The sequence below is a fragment of the Dreissena polymorpha genome, chromosome 3, assembly GCF_020536995.1.
Source record: "Dreissena polymorpha isolate Duluth1 chromosome 3, UMN_Dpol_1.0, whole genome shotgun sequence".
NCBI lineage: Eukaryota > Metazoa > Mollusca > Bivalvia > Myida > Dreissenidae > Dreissena > Dreissena polymorpha.
Window position 1 is genome coordinate 32474680 of NC_068357.1, and position 14135 is coordinate 32488814.

The 14135-nt window shown below is 34.0% G+C and overlaps 1 protein-coding gene and 1 long non-coding RNA gene across 2 annotated transcripts in view; both read right to left on the reverse strand.

Annotated features, from left to right (window-relative positions):
• Positions 1–8770, reverse strand: part of LOC127872138 (fibrillin-1-like) — a 16807-nt gene extending 8037 nt beyond the window's left edge. Inside the window, exons 1-19 of the mRNA XM_052415464.1 lie at positions 8636–8770; positions 8303–8516; positions 7630–7872; positions 7261–7398; positions 6760–6954; positions 6256–6507; positions 5691–5883; positions 5237–5406; positions 4670–4819; positions 4213–4335; positions 3664–3789; positions 3265–3399; positions 3048–3161; positions 2481–2741; positions 2006–2128; positions 1450–1575; positions 1063–1188; positions 659–784; positions 350–427 (exon numbers count right to left, since the gene is read on the reverse strand). Coding sequence (XP_052271424.1) covers positions 350–427; positions 659–784; positions 1063–1188; positions 1450–1575; positions 2006–2128; positions 2481–2741; positions 3048–3161; positions 3265–3399; positions 3664–3789; positions 4213–4335; positions 4670–4819; positions 5237–5406; positions 5691–5883; positions 6256–6507; positions 6760–6954; positions 7261–7398; positions 7630–7872; positions 8303–8516; positions 8636–8770 — 3028 coding nt within the window. The remainder of the gene's footprint in view (positions 1–349; positions 428–658; positions 785–1062; positions 1189–1449; positions 1576–2005; positions 2129–2480; positions 2742–3047; positions 3162–3264; positions 3400–3663; positions 3790–4212; positions 4336–4669; positions 4820–5236; positions 5407–5690; positions 5884–6255; positions 6508–6759; positions 6955–7260; positions 7399–7629; positions 7873–8302; positions 8517–8635) is intronic.
• A 2842-nt stretch (positions 8771–11612) lies between these two features.
• LOC127873566 (uncharacterized) lies at positions 11613–12764 on the reverse strand. The gene is made up of 3 exons (XR_008046254.1): positions 12657–12764; positions 11879–12058; positions 11613–11750 (listed from the first exon to the last, which is right to left on the reverse strand). It is a non-coding gene; the product is annotated as an uncharacterized LOC127873566 (long non-coding RNA).
• Between the last annotated feature and the right edge of the window lie 1371 nt (positions 12765–14135).

The following is a 14135-nucleotide window of genomic DNA, read 5'->3' on the forward strand; positions in this document are numbered from 1 at the left end:
AGTTGAAGTAGTAGTGCTGGTAGCAGTCGAGTATTTTAAGTAGAAGTGGTTTAAGCACTACTGGTTTTAACACAAGTAGAATATTGATGTAATGGTGGTAGAAGTAATAGTAGAAGAAGTAGCAATTAAAGAAACAGCTGCTGTAATGCTACTAAAAGAATTGTTGGTATCCAAAGGTAATGGTTGTTTTAGTAGAAGTTGTAATGATATGGTAGCACAGTATATGAAATGTACAGTCCTGTCAGTGTTGTCAAGGTCAAATACCTATATACGGTATTATTTTCTATATACCAATAGTAAAACGTGTGCAGTTTTTGAAATATTGATAGCAATTTAAAAAAATACTTACCTACAGTACTATTACACACACCGTTGATACACGAACACGTAAGTGAACAATCTTTGCCGTAGTGATAATTGTCACATTCTTAAAAATAAAAATAAAAAATCCTATATAATTTAAACAAAGTCGGTGCATTGGGTAACTACGTCCTATATTTGCTCAATAAAACATGTTCTAACAGGAGATTTCAATGTAAACCAAGTATTTTTAAAAACTTATGAAAAAAATAAAAAGATAAATTCAATGACTTTAAAGAATTCAATGTTTCCAATTATATATTATTTACTGTAATGCTGCAATACGAATATAACGCACCTATACATGTTCTTTTGTTATTTTGCAGCTTCATACCGACAGGACATTCACACACAAATGAGCCGACAGTGTTCATACAGTTGGCTCCTGTTGAACATTTATTGCCATCTTCACATTCATCGACATCTGTTTGATAAACGTGCATGAAAACATGTTTGTTTGTTATTAAGTATATGAAACATTTGAAACATTATATTATAAACATACGATTGAACTTGGTTAAACCACTTTTAAGAGTTCGACAATAATTAACGCTAGACACCTGGTAAAGCAATTAAGCATTGAAGCGCATTATGCCGTATGGGTTAAATTATTGCAACAGCAAATTTTCCTTACGTTGATTGCATAGAACAGGCGATGCATTTGTACTGAATTTCAAAAGGACTTCAACGAAACAATTATACCTGCACAATTTTGTTTATCAGGGGCAAGTTCAAATCCTTGTTGACACTGACATGATGCTGTTTTGTTTCGTACCTCACAATAGCCGGCGCATGTTAGATTGTTAAGTTCCTTGCAAAAATCCTTCACTGAATCATATTGCATATTAAGTATAATATATAAAAAAACGTTAAATACTTAACCACGGCACATACATAGGAATTTTGTTACGATGCCATGTTAATTATAAAAGCCATAAAACATTATTTAAAAAATTACCATTCAAAGATCATATATATAATTTGACAGAAAAACAGGTTGAGACATTTTCAGTGTGTCACAAAAACATACTTTATGTATTTGTATTTAAATATCGTCTTTGTAAGATGCCATTAAGGGACACATTATACCTTTACTACATGTATTCCTGTCGTCGTTGAGCCTGTATCCGAAATAGCAGTAACAGTTGTAATATCCTGGATGGTTTTCGCACATCTGTTCACAGTCCGCCAAGTTTAGATCGCACTCATTAATGTCTGCAATACAAATACGTAATCATAAATCTTCCGTGACTGTAAATTATACGGTTCTTGTAAATCGTAGAACAAAGCTTCATCTTTATTCAAGTATTTACAAAAAAATCCCACAACAACATTTCTTCTTTTGAAGATGAAGAAAATCCGTTTGACAGTAACACCTCATTTGCAAAGTTACCCAGAATGGTATCTTATTGTCAAAAAATTATAAAAGAAATGGATGTAAACGAACATTCACTGTGAAGACCATGGATCTTGTGTCTGACACTTTCCACTGTTTAGTGTTTAATATAGATGACTAGTAATTGGTTGACATGGTGTAGCGGAAATATTCATCGACCTCATTACAAGAAACCAGTATATTCCGTATTGACCATGTATTTCCGGCCACAAAAGATCAAGCTTTGTAATAATCAAATAATCAATATACCTGTACAATGTGTCGAATTGACTTCTGTGTAGCCGGGTTTACATCCACAAGTGTAGCTGCCTTCAGCATTCAAACACGTCTGACTACACTCGTTCAACTGTGGATCATAGCACTCATCTATATCTGAAACAAGGATTAGGCAACTCGAATACGAACACACTTAAGCATTTGAGATATGTCCAGCGTTAAAACTTTATAAATAATCGCAAGTGTGTTCGTGATTTTCAGTTTGATTTTATTACTGCGCCTGCGTCTGTCTTGTGAAGATTATTCAAGCATGTTATTGTATACAGATGCACGTTAGAATATGTATGTCTAATTGCTTATTACTAATGTCTTTATTAAGGAAGAACATTATCTTAAATAGTGATATTAAATTGCTTTAAACATTTACTTATTTGCTGGTTAAACAGATATAACTCGTAAGAAAATAACACATTTAATTTTTATTTACTTTTAATAAATTATACCAAACCTCGGCAATTTCCTACAGCATCTTTAACGTATCCTTTCAAACAATCACAGCTGTACGAGCCAATGTTGTTAGTACAGGACTTCCTAGCATCTTCGCATACTCCAGGATGCTCCTTGCATTCGTCGACGTCATCGTCACATGAACTTCCTGTCCATCCATTGGAACAGACGCAGCCTCTGACAGGATCGCATCTCTCGGCGCCTCGTCCGGTACAGTCGCAAGTTTGTGAACAGTTCAAACCCCAGTTTGGCACCTCACATACTTTAAAGATCGACGATATTAAATATATTTAAGTGGTTATTTGGATTTGCATCTCTCTTAATGCACACCATTCTTATATTCTATTTATAATTATATAGTGCTTGTTCCTACGTGGTTATGATTGAAAACCTATACACGTCTTTGTGCATTGAAATTATTCGTTCTGGTAAATAAATCTTTCAAGTTCAGAGAATCATTCAGTTCTGTCTATACTCTAGCTTCATTTTGTAATTTTGACAGCATAAAATCTAGTTTCTGAAATATAATTATGCCATTACGCTTTAAAGAAAGGGTGCGTATACTTACGTTCACATGATACCTTGTTTACTAGCTGGTAACCCGCAATGCAGCTGCACTGAAAACTGCCAATCGTGTTCGTGCAGTCTTGTGCACAAATATGTTGAGAGCATTCGTTGACATCTGGAAACAAATACACAAATAGTTTTTAACTACAATATATGATATAATCATAATGGAAAATACATACACTGCATTTGCTTCAAATTATACGAACTTTTCTTACCTTGGCATTGATGTGATATTTTGTTAAAAATAAATCCTGCATCACAGAAGCACGTGGTTGCGTTGTTCGTATCAAGGGTACAGCCCGCGGTTTGAGTGCAGTTGAGTGTTGATCTAGCACATGGGTCAGAATCATCTGTTTTCACGAAATTAGTTCATAATGAGTATACATACACATCATATTAATGGAAATATTACATCCCATTGAAATGTTTATATACTTAAAACGATCGTGATAACATAACGATCTAAATTATATATAATGTTCTCTTGCAACCTTCTGACACAGTGATTTGTCATATAATCACATACATGTTGTAGTATTAAAATTCCTTTAAAAACATGACTTTATGCATAATCATAATTCTTCAAGTGATATCAAAATTACAATTATTTATACCTGGTACACATGTCCAATTAGACATCTCGAAGGTAAAACCGGAATGACATCTGCAGAGAAAGCCGCCTATCGTGTTGTTGCAGATCTGAGTGCAGTTGTCAGAAGCTTCGTTGCATTCGTTGATATCTATTCAAAGGGAAAATAATCTATTTAATTCACTAATGAATACACATTAATAAAACAAATACAAAGAGTTTAAAACTCTTAATCGATGGAAACGAAAATTTACTATAAATATTCATTTTATAAGGATTTGACTGTGAAAAACATATTAACGTTTAACTCAGTTTATGCGGACAAAGCGAACTTTTATTATTAATGGTAAGTGAACATGCATTATTTGTAAATTATTCTATTAGTTGTGTCTTGCGAATACAAATCATCAGAGAACATCAGCAATAATGTTGACGACCTATTTGTTGTACTAATTTTATAATCAATTTATTATTAAAATAAAAAAACTCTGACTGAAATAACTTCATTCAAAACTGTGTCTTTAAAAAAAAATATTTAAAAGAAAGTGAATGGCACAATCCTTGCATTGCATACCGATACATTTATGTTCGTTATTTGCATCGACTCGGAATCCTTGCTTGCAATCGCACGAGTAACTTCCTTCAGTATTGAGGCACATATGGTCGCAGAGATTGGACGAGTTGCATTCGTTTATATCTATAAGAATATTTAAATGTCGTTGGTATTTCAAATAGATTAAAGAGCATGTGAACAAAATGTCATGATTACTGAAGAAAAAATATAGCTGCATGTCAACAATTCATACATGTGCGGCGAATGGTATCATGTATAGCAAACACAGACTTTTGTAACAAAGAAACAAATGTTATACTAGCAAATTTGACAATTAACAGGTGAATTGATTAATGTCAATACATGTAAATAAACTGTACATAACTATTTATTTTTCTGGAAAATGTCAACATAAAAATAATCGTGTGAATAATTTCATTGAGATACAAGTTTTTATTAACTAAAGTGTCATATGTACCAATGCAATCGTTTGTCCCTGGTTCAGCATCATATCCGTTTGGGCAAGGGGAACACGAATATGTTCTGTTCGATGGTAGGCTGGTACAGTTTCTTCCAAAGGAGCAGGGACGTTCAGCGCACCAGTCGTATAGTTTTTCACAATCGTCTCCTAATATAATATCGAAACATTTAAGCACCTATTGCTGATTACAATTAACGAAAAGCAGTATGTCTAAGCAGTATGGTACGTTTATTTGACACAAATTTCAGAATTATTACAAAGAATTGCCTAATTTTCACACAAACACACACACACATATATGTATATAGATATATATATATATATATATATATATATATTATATATATATATCTATATCTTATATCTAAATATTCATATATATCTCGTCCTCTATCATGGCGACTAGTTTTAACTTAATCAATCTCCAATAATGTAAAATAATTATGAACGTATTTCAAGATTAAGCACAATCATGTCTGATATGTTTTTCTTTTCTTTTTTTCATTATTGGTTATTTACAATTGACAAAAGTGTATTTTATCTTAACATCCAACTTTTACCAACCGGTGTATCCAGGGTCGCACACGCATGCAGAATACTTGAAATATGCATTCTCTCGAGGGTCCGGCCGCACTGTCGTGGAGCAGCGTCCGTTGCCACGGCAACCAGTGCATAGTTGTACCTGTATAGTGTGCTGCTGAGATTGCTTTCTGTCGGCGTTGATTGCAACAAACCTAAAGTGAAAAGTCAAACACTTGAAAAGTCTTGTCCAGTAAAAATTATATAAACCAGTTTTGTTGAATAAATCATCAAGTCCTAAAGTTATCAAAATTATTAAGATACTCTGAAAGAAACCATACGCAATAAAAAACATGAATTGGCATAGATTATTTTTTGATACTTGATAATAAGATACGTTTTTTTAAACGTCCGTGCTTAAATATCACATCACTATAATAAGGTTCGAATTAAAAGCATTCTTATAGCATGCAAATATGGCTTTTACTATTCTTTATACCATATGTTGTGTGGACGATCATCTTTTTGTCTGAAATAGAGCGTCTTTGACGTTCTGTTATATGTTGTTGTTTTATTTGCATTGTTCAAAACTTCTATATCTAACCCATCATCGATCTTTAACTGGCACGAAATTTGATCTCCAACCTTAGCATTTACGCTACATGTATTATTTATGGTTGGCACGACTTTAGCTGAAAATACATTATCATTCAAATGTTTGGTTTGAAACCATAATCTTTCAAATGTAAAAAAGAAAAGCACATATATTATATCCGTACATTGCAAATAATTTATCAAATCATTATTTATTTCTGATGTTTATAAATCATACCTTTTTGCATATGTTGATTTTATTTAAAAACGATAAAGAAAATACAAATAAACGTTCTTGTGTTGTCAAGTCGGTACTGCAAAATTGAACACTCATATTAATATCATTAACCTTAGACGTTTATTTTATTTGGATTCACACTGACTGTGTTGTATATTTACCCGAAATAACTATTTGAATACCATTTGCTGCATGACATTGACTGAAATTAACACTATTGAATACTACGAACCTATTTCTTCTGTGTTCACGTCAATAATTTCACGTTTTCTGTTCGTCATCATCGCAATATTTTCGTTCAAGGTTAATGCGTAGTCGAACACACATTCTTTATTCTTTGAGCCGTTGCATGCCTTTTCAGCTTCAGCAAGCGTTATTTTGTCGACGGTATCCAAGAAACGCGGTATGTAAGAAGCGTTGTGATAATCGGAATGTTCCTTTCCGTCGTCATAGAAAAATACAGACGAGCTGTCATTCACGGACCCTGAAATTAAGTTTCCCTTTCCTTCACATTCACCAAAACATCAAAATTGTTACACAATAAACTTAGTTCTTCAAAAAGCACATGATCAGGGTTAAATTCATGACACATGTTTCATATATAAAACAGGTTTTGTAAAAGTCTGTTAAAATTGGTTCTTTGTTTTATTTTTTATTTTTTAAGTTTTATATACAGACAAAACAGTTCCAAGATGGTTAATTCATTAAAACAAGAAGCGCCTATACAATTACTTACATGCCTGACCGTAATAAAATATTTCCATATCACTTGCATTAAAATAAAGCTGACTTCCATTTGGGTATACAAAATCATTGAAAGGGTCTCTATCAAAATTTCCTAGGAGACCTTTTGTTACGTTGTTGAATGTATTTGGTATAATCGCATCCAATGACAACATTCCTGCTCCTTTTCCTATTTCGAGCGTTATCCCTGTGGATTGCAAAAATTATTTTCAACAAATGACAGTACTTTTATTAAATTAAAACTAAGTGACCTTATTTTGTTAATTTTTTTGACACAATAACTACATCTATATTCGTATTAAGAGAAACCATTTGTTTGTCGAACTGTCATCGTTTTCTCGCAATGACCATTACGAAACAAAAGCTTAAACATAACGTCATGTGTAAACAAACACAAATTGGAACATTATCAGAGTGGGGTTACCACTTTTTAGAGAGAAATGCTGATAAGTAGTCGTGGCAAAAAACACTGCCTTGTTTGGAATGTATGTACCTATCTCAAGGAATGACACCCTCAACACGCCGTCATCTTCATGAATTGTGAGTGTTGACGTATTAAACACAAACATGTCGTGTTGTACTTCCCGAAGAGTCTTTGTAAGATCAATGCCATTACCGTACAAAGTCACATCTGTAAATACATCGTTCCCATAACATGCTCTCATACAAACATGTCTTTATACATGTATATTTATGTAAATGATACAATAAAGTATAATTTTAAAAATAATTATTAGATTATTTACAAATGGTATTTAACCCTAGTCAGTTAAATACAACATGAAGTTTGAGAACTTCATAAAGTAATTGACAACAGCTTTTAAATACATTCAATGCCTACAACTTAATTGTGTACACTTACTGTCCTTAGCCTTATTAAGTTCAACGTGTATGGACGAATTTGTATTATCACGAGCTGCAAACGCTGTGAAGATTGTCGCGTCAGACAGGTTCCCGTCTTTCTTCACTGCCCTCTCTGTCCTAGCTTGGAGGGAAAATGTAACATTTGACGTCTCAATGCTTAGCAACACGTATTCCCCGAGTCCGTTGAATGTGTAGTTCATTCCGTCGAGTGTGCTCATATGCGGATCTCCCCAGAAGGAACCTTAAACATATTTGTTATTAAGTAATTATAGATTCGCACTTAGATAATAAACGAAGGACGAGGCATATATATATATATATATATACATTCTTGCTGTTTTTAAGGATCGACTGAACAAATGCATGAGCAATATCTGTTATGCTTATTGCAGTTATATATACATGTTTATAAAGACAAAATAATTCCAAAAATACGAAAGCATTTCGCGTTTATCATCGCTTAGCTCATACAAGTTGCAACAGGTTATATAACAAGTTACCAGTTGACACCTTTAAATAAGTGCCTATGTTTTTACTAATCTTTAGAAAATATACATTCGTGAACATCCTTCACATGTTCATAAACTCTTCTTTCTTTTACGTTAAACATGGAGCTTGTCAAAATCCATGTATTAAACATATTTATTGTTACAATGCAAACATTCCATTACCAAATCTGTATGGAGATACGGTGTAGCATGTGCCTGTAGGATGCAGTTGGTAATAGAGATCGCAGAAGTTGGATTTCGTACAACATTTGTCCTTCATGATGACATCATTTGCCTCGTGATCACGTGGTGAGAATGAGGGATGTGAGAAGTAAAATCCACCAGATAGGGGTTTCATGTCCACGAATGTCAATGTTGAGCGGTAATAGCAGCACGACTGAAATTATTTTGACAAAATAACTGTTTGCCATAAGCATTACAACAGACATTTAATAATCTTTCACTCAGACATAACAACAAACAAAAAATAACATATGAATTATAAAGTATACTTACCTTTCCATGGGGCTTGAAAGCTTCTCGTAGCATCATGTCAACGCACACACTATCGTTATTTTGCTGACGCACTTGGGTCTGAATTGGCCAAAACCACGGGTCCCATCGGGCAAGATCGACGTCACATGGGCACATAGGTAGACGTTGTGAGATGAGATTAATGTTCTGTTTTCGGTTACGGTTTTTATTGTACCACTTTATACAGTCAACACTATGGTGGCTTAATACGGAGATGTTTTCATCAATGTTCTTCAAACAGAGTCCACTAATTCCTACAACGTATTTACATTGTCTTAAACATCAGTGAGTAATGAACTCTCAATATAATAAAAACAAAGATGGTATTCATGTTTACGATGACAAAACAATGTGTTATTGCTGCAGCTTCGAAGATGATAATATATAGATGAAGATGGTGATATGTTTAACAATAATTACCTCCTGATTTACAACCCAAATCCATCCGAAGTGCCTGCGGTTTGAAGGAGAACAAGTGGTTGAATGTGGTTCCATTCTCTCCGGCGTGACCGATCCATACAGGAATTGTTTTATCTCTCGACGTTAAAGCCCAGTTCATCAATTCATGTCCGTATATTGTTAAGGAATAAGTCCGTAAACCATTTGAAACGATAGCCAGTTGGAACGTTGCTGGCTATCAAAATTTAGAAACAATTTAAATTAAGCGCAATTACATGAGCTGCAACAATTACTCAACTTGATCATAATGGCATAATGAGCTTTACAAAGACATAAATACATAAAATTTCCGAAAGCATATAGTCAATTAAGTTAGTTAGGCGTAAAGGTATATAATGTTTATAGCATAATGTAATAGTGGCACAATTGAATCAACTTTAATTAACACACGTTTTACATTATTGAAAACGTTATTCGTAATACGCATGAAAAACAACTTACGTTATTACGATTTAGTGCAGACGCCTTTGCTTTCACACGATTCCATGTTGCAATCAAAAGGAAACTCGCCTCAAATGAATAAAGATTTTCCAACCGTTTGATTAAACTTTCAAGGATTGTAATATCTTCCGTCGCCTTGGTTGAGAATGGATAGTTGTTTAGAATATCGTATGTCCTGTATGTAATTGATGAGGAGTTGTCAACAAAAATATCTGCGAAATATGCTGCTACAACTGGGTCCTTGATATCAATTGTCGGTTCAATGATGTTTACTTTTCCTTTACCCATCGGTACAGGTTTATTATTGGAATATTTCTTATCAAAACTTACCAGTCCACATCTGCATACCTGTGTAAAAAGCATATACATGATTTTAATGAAACAACGTGCTGATATAAACACATGCAGTATTATGATACACAAGATAATAAAATACCTTACATTCATATAAGTAATTTTGGATTATCACATAGTAACATACATGCATTGAACGTCTCATGTTGTTGAAAACTGGTATGGAATGTGTGAAAACAATGGATTCACTGCAATCATGTTGTTCCATAATCACATCTCCATTTTCTTCTCCAAATGGAAGCAATGGCACTTTCAAATAAATGAAAAAAATTAAAAATAAATTACTTTATAAAATGTTTCCATCAGTTTTGCAATATTAAACCTTCTTTCTGGAGATTCTTACCATCATTTTTAGTCAATACAATACTTTAACAGAGTACACGACTAACATATAACACACATAAACTACGACGAGCACTTAAAACGGTCAATTGAAAACAAAAAAGTATCAAGCCATTTTAGTATTTCTATTGCAGAAAAGTTAATACAAGGGTTGAGCCTACATATCACCATTTCCCTTATAAACGTCTTACACATATCTTACTTATATCACATTTCCGTGTTCTTCTGTCTGCTACTCCAGACATGCACGAACACTTTTTGTCTTCACAAATAGCGCTATGTGTCCTACACATTCGAGCATCAGCACATGGTCCACCAATGTCCGCTTAAATACAGTAAATATGGGTTTTAAAAAAGTTTTTGGTATAGCATTCACATGTAAACATCAATATTATAGTTGTTCTATAAACATATTTCTTGGCTAATGGAGAACAAATTTGCATAGTTACATTTCTGGATACATGTCGGGACAGAACTGTTCCACGTGCCCATTGCGGAACACCAGAGGACGTCATTTCCGGTCAGTAAATAATCTTCTTGACATTGAAATCGCAGTGAAGAATTAAACGTTGTAACTATAGGACTAGTTACGATCATCATGTTGTTTGGCAAAGTGACATTCCCACAATCTGATAAATTTATCAAATACGATTATTGCTTGATATATAATCTCACGTTCTATGAAATAACATGCATCACTGTATGAAATATCAGTTTTTGGAGATTAATATATGGTTAAAACCAATGGAGATAGTATAATTATTTGAACTGTGAATATTTTAACTCAATTCAGACTTGGATATGTAATTATTATTCGAACTGTGAATATTTTTACAAAATTCAGACTGATCGTATGCAAATTGAGTTAATTGTATAAGATGTCCATAAATATATACGCGCCATATTTGACAACTGAAATAAAATCATGAAAGTAAATATAGCTCGTTTGGTTGTCCTTATTTAAGCGTTCACAGTGCTTTGCATCCAAGTACTATATAATTGTATATATTATAAACATGTAAATGAAAACGAATACCTTTACTGATGCATGTTGGATTACCACTCCATTGACCATCGGCCTCACATACTAGTCTACTGTCACCACGGAGATCATATCCAATATCACACTTCACTTCGATTACTGACCCGAAGTGTTCATCTGTGCCGGTCACGTTGCCATTTTCTAAGTCAATGCGCTCACACGCTAAGTTTGTAAAAATATCAGATTAACATGTATGTGAAGAGTGTTAAAGAGCTAACATTGATCTTTATTAAATGTGCGCTATTATTCTCATTTCATATAAGTTTTACTTTTCATACGAACAAGTCTTACCAACGATATTACATGTCGGATAATATGTCCATTTACTGTTATTCTGACATTTAATGAAAGGTTCGCCGGACAATAAGTAGCCATTATCACAAGATACTGAAACCACGTCACTGAAGTAAAAGGATGTCCCATTAACGGCGCCGTTTGTTGGGGTTGGGTTATCACAGTCTACAACGATAACGATAAATAATAATTCTTTTAAATTTCTGAGAGAAGCAATGCATACAGAAAACGCTTAGAAATTGCATCGTACTATGAACATCAATCATTAAATAGTAAGCAAAGTCTTATATTACACTTGCGAACGCACGTCGGGACTGAACTGTCCCATTTGCCGTTTGCGTCACACCACAGAACGTCATTTCCGGTCAGATGATAACCATCATTACACTGAAATCGCAAGGATGAATTAAACGTTGTTACCACGGGACTTGTTAATATGATACCATTGGTTGGTACGGTCACGATTCCACAATCTGAAACACATATTAACAAAATGTAAAAAGAATATAGGATTGTTGACAATTCGAGGGACATAATCAGTAAACATATTTAAATGTACTTGTAGTTTTTTTTGTTTTTTTCATTTAATCGGCGAATGAACTGTCGGAAAAATTATACCTCGATTGCATACATGCCGAATGCATATAAGGCGTTATTTTCCCGACATTTTATACACCGTTGGAATGCAGATGTCTTTTTATTTGATAGTGAATGAATGTAGTGTTTGTTTTGGTTTCATCTCCGTCCAAAGTAACGTTTGCGCCAGGCTACGTCATTTATGTATTAACAAATAAACAAAACCAACGTCTTTAAGACTCGCACAAAAAATGACTTTATGCGAAAACTTTTGAATTAAAAAGTAGTGCGGTCATTAATAATTACATTCTGATTTTCATACGCAGTGCCTTCATTGTGAATGTAGAACGAGTAATGTGGAAGGAATATCTAATCAGAACTCAGAATGCAGAGTTGCAATTGTCGGTGGCATATTAACGACATGTTTGTTGCACAACATTATACTTTATTGAATAAATCTTCATGAAGAAATAACAGTGAAAACAAAATGCATACTTTGAATGACGCATGCTGGACTATCGCTCCATTGACCTTTTCCTTGGCATGTCAGTTTGTTGTCTCCCCGAATAAAATATCCAGTATGGCATTTCACTTCAATAACTGCTCCATACTCTCTTCCTGCGCCGATCACACTACCATTTTCAACTTCCATCTCTTCACATACTAAGAAAACCAGAGTTTGAATGATAAATATTTAACCATAATAAATGTGCTATGTGTATGTGTTAGTGCTAATTTGTGCTATAGAGCAGATGTAGTGCTTCTCGTAACATATATGAGTAACTGCCTTTCTGAGCCATTGTTGTTTTAATTCTTTTTGTAACATATATGAGCCTATTTCAACATTGTTTTCCTTAAATAAATGTTTTCCTTAAATTAAGTTTATGGACTATTATATAGTATATCTATTGATTACCAATTGGTGAACATCTAACAGTATCATTCCATCCAGTTTTAGTGCAGGTGATTATACTTGGTCCTTGTATTTCGAATCCTTCGTTACAAGTGATAAATGCCTTGGAATACAGGGTCGTTGAATTTGTCACCACGTCTGCATTCGATATGGCTGGTCGCCCGCAATCTGTTCATAAAAACGTGAACGTTTTTTGTTTTTCGACCCAAACCTTAAAGAACGGCGAACGAACATCTTTAAATGATAATTGGAATAAAAAAGATTGAATCTTTACGAAATAGTGTAGGTCTTTTTTAAGTTCTGAATCGTTATAACAAAAATAGCTTTTTGCTTTGCAAATATATGCTGAATAGTAAATCTTGTTTCATTGGGGTAAAATTACCTGATCATAACAGTAACAAAAAACGGTCTGCAATGTCACTTACCAGAAGGGTCGCAAATGGATTTCCCGGACCACTGTACCGTTTCTAAGACATGTGATGACTGACTCTCCCGACAGCGTATAACCGTATTCACACGAAACGCGCACTACTGTATTGACTGTTGTTTTTGATGAATTCACCAGACCCTTCGAAGGCGTTGGGTCTCCACAATCTGTACAAACACGTATGTTATCTAGTCAGTGAAGTCTAGTCTATGCAAAAACAATTGCAATTTATTGGATATTAAGAATAATCACTAGGGACATTAAGTTGGGAAACACCTAACATATTTTATTCCATGGCTAACTGTTTAAATATGCTTCCATTTTGGCATTTGTTATTGAAACAAAGCTCAAATAAGTGTGAGGTAATAATTACCAATGAGTTCACATTGCGGAACGTGTGAGTAATTCCAAATGCCGCTGGCCTCACATTTCACGGTCCAGGAACCCAGTGGTGTGAAATCTGGATGGCATCTGACATCTGCTATCTGTCCGTATGTAGTCGCATTACCGATGTTAACACTCATTGCGGAAATGTGTAGGGCGCCACAATCTGCCAATTGGACAATTTTCAACATTTAAACAGGTTGTCCCCATATTGTATGATAACGTTTTTTGTATAACTTTCGTTTTCAAT